Consider the following 7429-nt stretch of genomic DNA (forward strand, 5'->3'; position numbering starts at 1 on the left):
CATTTAATCTTTCGTAAATTTCATAGAAATAATGGGAAAATAAAAAAATGAAATAGAAAAACCTGATATTAAAATCTTGATATAGATTATATAATAGATTTATGGGGCTATTATATTTTCCAGGTCCCATAATGAACTCAGTTAGTCCCTGTTAGTCCACAATCTGTGGCCTTGATGACAAATGGGAAAGCAAAAATGAATAGATGGAGAGAGGATGGAAGAACAGTCAGTTCCCATCAGCTGAAATAGAAATCCTGCTGTGCAAACTGTGCAGACTAAAATTTCTATGAAGAAATTTACTTTGATAAAAAATAAATAAAATGGGGTTCATGATGACTTGTTTAATCTCAAAACCCATTTTGTGACATGAATATTTGTGAAGCTGTGAAATCTTAAGGCGGGCATAGGGTCGGCCAGTGGCGTAGTCAGTAAAGACAAATTGTTCTGTTTCTCAGTAAAATGCTGATTTTATGTTGTGTTAATTCCAAGAATTTTGAAAAATGCTTTTCAAATGGCTGGAAAATGTTTTGTTTTGAGTAGATCTTTTACAAAATTTGTTAAAGTAGAATAACAATGGATCCCTCCTAGATGTGTCAATGTCAATTTAAATCACATACAGACAACATGAGTTCACCAAAGTGCTTCACAATTCAGTCAAGTGAATGAATAAAACAACAAAGCAACACAAAAATGTTAAAAAATAAGTAAGATCAGTTTAGAAAAATAATTGCTTTTCTCCACAGCTGCTCACTAACATAACAGGTGTTCCTCATTCAAACGTTGGCAGGTGTGAGTCAGACTTATTTCAAATAAATTTAATTGTTAACTATTTTAAGTGGACAATGGTTTCTAAATATAAAAAAATACGAGACAAAACAGTTGAATCTGACATGTGAATGGATGTAAATTGGTAGTGAGTTTTAGAAAATCACACAAGGGGTGCCACCTGAACTCAAGGGCTCCAAACAATCTGGAGCTCTCGCCTCACAGCAAAGTCTCAGGATCCATTCCCAGCCTTTCTGGGAGGAGTTTGCAGTGCACATGTTGCTCTTCTCCAGGTACTCTGGTTTCCTCCCCAAAATCATAAACTTACATGTTTGCCTCTGTATGTCCCTGTGATGAAGTTTTGATCTATCCAAGGTGCCCCCCGCCTCCCTCACAGTGACTGATGGAGAAAGGCAGCAGCCCTCCCACAACCCAGAAAGGAAAAGAAATAGATAGATGGATGAAAATCCTAGGGTATAGTTAGTGCATGTCCTTGATGTTGCAAACTACATGTCTGCAAAGACATATTTCAAAATCTATTGTTAAAATGGAAAGTTACACATCTGCTTAAAATCCTTTTTGCTTAACTTGTTTAGTAATTCTTGATAATAAAAAACAAACCATGGGCTAAGTCAAAAATTTACAGAGTTTTATTAGAGTCACAACATAGATTATACAAAAATACATAAGATAAATAATGGTTAATATTTAGTTTTTTTTTTCACATTGTAGAGTGCTAAAGATAAAAAATGACTAGAACCAGGAGAAGCTCAGCATGAGTGCTCCTCTGCTTTGATTTGCAAGAAATCTGCGTTCACTGTAATTGTTCACAAACGATGGACAAACATACAAATAACACAAACTTACATCTATTGGATGGAGGGCATTTGGCGTTCAACAACAAGATTATCAGAGCACCAACACGACTCACAAAATGATGTTTCTCCTTATAGATAAACAATTCTAGCCACAAAAATGATTTGTTTTTATCAGTTTGTAAAAATTCTGTTGTGTGACTGTTGTCATATTTAATCTTGGAGGCCGATTTCATCAGGATTTTCTTTGCACCTCCTCCATTTCAACCGTGTGACGATCCTTTCAACACTTTTCACATTTAGACACGTGACACAGCACTTTCATGTGATTTGTTCAGTGGTTTTAAATTGCACCTTTGTAAGAACAGATTTATAACTTCAACGCTCGCATGCTTTTATGTAAAGCACCTTTCTCATTTTAAAAGCCTGCTGTCTATTTCAWGACAGCAAGTCAGAAATGTAAGTTTAAAATACTTAAAGTTATAAATAATAATAGTAATAATAAAAATACTGATAATTCTACAATTATTGTCTTTTCAGGATATTATAAAAAGAATATAAACAAGACACACACTGTGGGGCTGATTTACTAAGATCCCAAATAACCAGGGTTAAATTGCTGCCCAAACTAAATAAAATTGTAAGTGATATTAGTGGGCAAAAGTGGTGCGGACCGCGCTATTGGTTGTTACTGTGGAGGCAGCCAGTCTAACCATCGCAATCAGTTTCAGGTTTGGTAAATCCCACTGGGGATGCTAAATGATTAGCATATCCTCCTCCTAGTATTTTGTGTGCTCTGTTTGCACTTGTTTATCAGCCGCTTCATGTTTAGAAGCTCTCAGGCTAAATCCTCAAATGAAAAAGTAATGAGAGGAATGCTGAACTGCCTGGTTTCCTCTCACTGGTCAAGAACAACAATGTCAGCCACTCCGTGCACTTGAGTGAGCTGTTTACAGTCGAGGGATGCGACCAGCTTCTTGGGTCCGGGTTGAGAGGGGATGAAGTGCTCTGTCAGCGTCAAGGTGGCGTGACCACCGACATCACTGAAAGATTGGGGGAGAAGAGGTGACACGTTAGACTCAAAGGGATAAATATGTGGAGGGAGAAGAACGAGATGATCAACAGAAGAGGAAATCTCACCCTATAAGCACTTCATGGCCCTTCTGAAGGCCCAGGCCCTCCACTCTGAACACAACATCCTTCAGTGTACACGGCAGCGGGTTGGTGAAGGTGATCTTGGCCGACATCTCCTTCCCAACTACAGCATCACCCAGAGGCTGCCATAAAAAACAAAAAGAAATAAAATTAAGGAGGAGAAACTAAATAGAATAATTTACAAATTCTGAACTTAAACGGTTACATCATGTTCAAACATTAATTACAGTCTCTCTACCTTGATGCTGAGGTCAGGTGTTCGGAGCCTGAAGCTCGTCTGATTGGCTAACACTTGCTTGGTTTCAGTGACTCTTCCACACAGAGACAGCATCAGAGCTGCCTGATCCACCAACTGGTTCTGGTACTCCTGGTAGGGTAAGATCCATTCAATCTTTTTCTCTGTGTAGGGAGAAAAACAGAAAGCATTGTATAAGTGAAGATATAAGGCCAAGTTTAAACCAGACAATAACATCCGTTTTTAGGGGATTTCATTAACAGTTCGTTAAAACTTTATGCTGGAAAAACAAACAATGCCGTTCTAACAGCCAGAAGCTCAAATGGTATTGTTTTTTTTTTGGGTTTTTTTTTTTTATATGGTATTTAGAGCTACAGTATACAAGGGCAATCAGATACACTTGACATACAGTGACAGATAGGTCTTACTTTGAAGATAGAGCTAATAGCTAGCTAGCTTAGTTTTTGAAACTAAAAACAAACAGATTATCTTGTATGCAATTTTAATATAGGTTTCAATCAGCAAATGTATTGGTAAAGTTCATCTTTGCACAATAAATCCTATTATCTTTTGAAACAAGAAATGAAACAAGTAGTGTTTTGGTGTTTTCCAACTATGCTGTCTTGTATGATCAATTTGTATTTCAGTACTCACATAACAATATTTGCGTGGTCAGTTCTGGCCAACACAAGGCACTAACAGTCTAATCTTCAGCCCAGATAACCCAAAGAATTATGTTTAGTAGCCCAGATGTGGTTTGCCAGAGGTAGTCCATTCATGGGCCAGCACCACAAAATAAACCACAATTGACAGATTTGGGTCACATACAAAACCACAACTGGGCCAGTTGTGGCGTGACATCCTAAAAACAGTGCCATCATTTCCAGACCTGGCCCACATCTGGTTGACAATCCACTTGTCATGCAGTGCCAGCTTGACACCAGATCTGGCCCAGTAGTGGTTTGGTTTGTGTGGAGCTAGATCATGCATGGACCATCTCTGGCAAACCACACCTGGGCCACCAAAGCGCAGCCATTCTTTGCTCTATCTGGGCCAAGCATTAGTTTGTTAGTATATCCCTACACAGCAGATGTGTGTGGGTCAAATCTGGTGTCAAGCTGGCAGAGCTAGCTGACTGCTGGCATGACAAGTGGTTTGTGAAGCAGATGTGGGCCAGGTCAGGCAATTATGGCACTGGAATGCAACAACTGGCCCAGTTGCAGTTTGGTTTATGTGGTCCAAATCTGTCAATACCACAAATGGCCCAGTTGTAATTAGGTTTATGTGGTCCAAATCTGTCAATACCATGACTGGCCCAGTTTTAATTTGGTTTATGTGGTCCAAATCTGTCAATACCACGACTGGCCCAGTTGTAATTTGGTTTATGTGGTCCAAATCTTCAATATCACGACTGACCCAGTTGTAATTTGGTTTATGTAGTCCAAATCTGTCAANAATATCACGACTGACCCAGTTGTAATTTGGTTTATGTAGTCCAAATCTGTCAATATCATGACTGGCCCAGTTGTAATTTGGTTTATGTGGTCCAATTCTCTCAATACCACAACTGGCCCAGGTTTAATTTGGTTTATGCGGTCCAAATTTGTCAATACCATGACTGGACCAGTTGTATTTTGGTTTACGTGGTGCTGGTCTATGTACGGACCACCTCTGGCAAAGCACATCTGGGCCACCAAAGGCCCATCATTCTTTGTAATATCTGGGCAGAATGTTAAAGTGTTATGTACGGGCCAGAACTGGGTCAAAAATATTTGGTGTGTGGGTAAGTTTAGCAAGACTTCACAAACTTTGTTACAATTTCCCTTTACTGAATTAATCTGCCACTAAAACATGAATCAATCTTATAGCAATAAAAAATAATAATAGTAAAGTTTTGTCCCCCCCCCCCTTCCAAACTTATATCAACTTAATTTCCCTTTCAAAACAGATCATTTTTGTTTTTTCATGTTTGTGCCCTAACATAAAGGTGGACAATAAAACTCCAACCTTCATTGGGTAGAAGCTCCACAGGTATCTGATCCTTTTTGATGGCGTTCTTCAGCACACCAGTGTAGTGCATGACAGCCACCTGGCTGTGCAGAGTGGTCCGACGGGGCTCCGAGCTCTGGTTCTTTACCACAATGCTCAGCTTGGCGTCACAGCCCATCTTGGGCCCCTCGCCGTCTATCTTCACCTCCACACGCACATCCTCTGCCGCGGCAGCACAGTAGGTGTCTGGCTTGCTGCCGTAGCGACTTGCTGTCTCCACGGCAATGCGTTCCTCCTCTGAATCTGGAGGAGATAAGGAGGAGGTGAGTGAACCGCTTTCTGACTCCAGGATTTATTCAAGAACACAAGAGCTCCAGCACAGGCTTTCCAAAAAAGGATAACAAAGACACATAGTTTAAAATTGTAAAAAAACACAAGATCAATTAATCTAGTCACAACTATTTATTTGAGACTTGCAGTAAACCAAGTTATGTGTCCTTYCCTGTACCTTCTGGATGTTTGTACAGGTTTGTGATGTCCTCTCGTTCATCAGAGCCCACTGCTTTGGTGCTGATRCAGTGGCCGACAGCTTTCTTCTCACTATAGACCTGGCTGAATGTACCATCCTGGTTCCTTTTCCAGTAGATTTTATCACTGTTGACCTGAACAGGAAACACCAAATGAGATCACGCCTTCGAAAGCTTGGTTTTAAAGCTAATAAAAGCTTATTGTTGTGTTTTTTGCAATAGGTTTGTTGAAATCATTGATTATGAAATCCCCTCCCCAAAACCCCATTGCAAATTATGGGCTCTTAACATAATTCTTAATACTAACAACACAACAGTTTGGAACCATAAAATAGGATAATACTGCAGTTCCAAATAAAAATATGGTGTTTTAAAAATAATAATAATAACACACAAAAAAGCAAAGTAAAGCACTGACCTCAGCAAAGACAAAAGGTGTGTCGTGTTTGAGGTACACGTGACCAGAGCGGATGGCACTGATGGAGGCGGGGCCGCAGCAGAAGATGCCCTGAGACGTCTCCTGGGGGGTGGAGTCAACAGCCTGCCAGCCTCCATTACCAGGAGGAAGGTCTGGTCTGGCCATCCAGCAGTCATTCCACACATGGAAGTTCCTACAGGGAGATATTTTTCTTAGTTCAGGAGAAACACTGCAGTCAGAGGTTTACATAAGTTATTATGGCTGGGTTATGATGGGTAATTAGTCCAGGATGGAATGATTCCACAACATAAAACTTATTATTTTAAAAACAAAACTTAGATGCAGAGGTTTAAATTTATTGTGCATTTTCTCTAACCCACACAAAAGCTAAATTATTCATACAGGCTCAAACATATATTCATACAATCACCTAAACATTTCCGTAAGTGGTGCTAAAGGGTCTAGATTAGACCAAGGTCCATTAACTTCTCATTAGTAATACTGATTGGCTGCAGCTGGTAGCTTCTCTTTGCCAGCATCATTTTGTTACAGAGCACTTACTGAATTGACAAATACTCATCTTTCCCCTCAAATGAAAACAAATTGGTCAGGATGTGCAGAATAAATCCAGGAACCACCAAGGCTAAACCCTATCAAGGACTACAAGATACACAAGTGTCACTGTCCAGAATGAAATTAGTTTTACATCACCATGGACTGCAAAGATGTAAACCAAGAAATTAGCCCCTGTTCGTAAAAGTGATGCATTTAAGCTTGAGTGAATCAGAAGTAATTGTCAAAGCATAGTGGTGGTAGCATCATGTTTTGGTATTGATGCATTACACAAAAGATGATGGAAGGAAGACGACCTCTGAATTCTTCAAATTCACCTCAAATCAACAGCTAGAAGATTGAAACTTAGACACAATTTAAAGTTCCAACAGGATCATTTAAGACCCTAAACATACATCATAACTGTTTCCTCACTGGATAGAACAGGCTAACATTAAGCTACTGGAATGGCCTTTCTAAAGTCGTGACTTCAACTCTATTGAAAATGTGTGGATTACTCTTAAAGGCTGGTCTACCAGGAAATCCATGAGTGCTACCAAGTCTGACAGAAAAAGGAGTCAGATAGTCAGCCAATATTTTGAAAAGATAAATTCAAATGTGGCCATGGTGAAACTTGCTAACAAACATTTTACCAAATATTAGTAGGTTTGTAGAGCTTATACTGGAGGATACGTCTATTAATATGATCATGTTTGGTTTAAACAAAAGCTACAATAAATTCAAACTTGCTTACCCAATTATTGTTTTTTAAAAGCATTAAAGAAGGGCTAGTCAACTGGTGGCTCGCTGGCCACATCCAACTTACAGGTGACCTCCGTATGGCCCACCAATGATAAGATATTTTTTATTATTTCTCATTTTTGTTTCTTAAATGGTAAATGGTACTGAACTTATAGAGCGCTTTTTCAAGTCCCTCCGGACCCCAAAGTGCTTTACACTAACAGACATTCAC

At 39.4% G+C, this 7429-nt stretch overlaps 1 protein-coding gene across 2 annotated transcripts in view; it reads right to left on the minus strand.

The window, feature by feature from the left end:
• Positions 1-1397: 1397 nt before the first annotated feature.
• Positions 1398-7429, minus strand: part of tgm1l1 (transglutaminase 1 like 1) — a 22460-nt gene continuing 16428 nt past the window's right edge. For both annotated transcript variants that reach the window (XM_014004481.1, XM_014004482.1), the window contains exons 9-14: positions 5905-6097; positions 5468-5621; positions 4978-5262; positions 2974-3134; positions 2721-2857; positions 1398-2623 (exon numbers count right to left, since the gene is read on the minus strand). In XM_014004481.1, the coding sequence (XP_013859935.1) occupies positions 2479-2623; positions 2721-2857; positions 2974-3134; positions 4978-5262; positions 5468-5621; positions 5905-6097 (1075 nt within the window). In that variant the 3' untranslated portion in view covers positions 1398-2478. The remainder of the gene's footprint in view (positions 2624-2720; positions 2858-2973; positions 3135-4977; positions 5263-5467; positions 5622-5904; positions 6098-7429) is intronic.

The sequence above is a fragment of the Austrofundulus limnaeus genome, unplaced genomic scaffold, assembly GCF_001266775.1.
Source record: "Austrofundulus limnaeus strain Quisiro unplaced genomic scaffold, Austrofundulus_limnaeus-1.0 Scaffold24, whole genome shotgun sequence".
Classification (NCBI taxonomy): domain Eukaryota; kingdom Metazoa; phylum Chordata; class Actinopteri; order Cyprinodontiformes; family Rivulidae; genus Austrofundulus; species Austrofundulus limnaeus.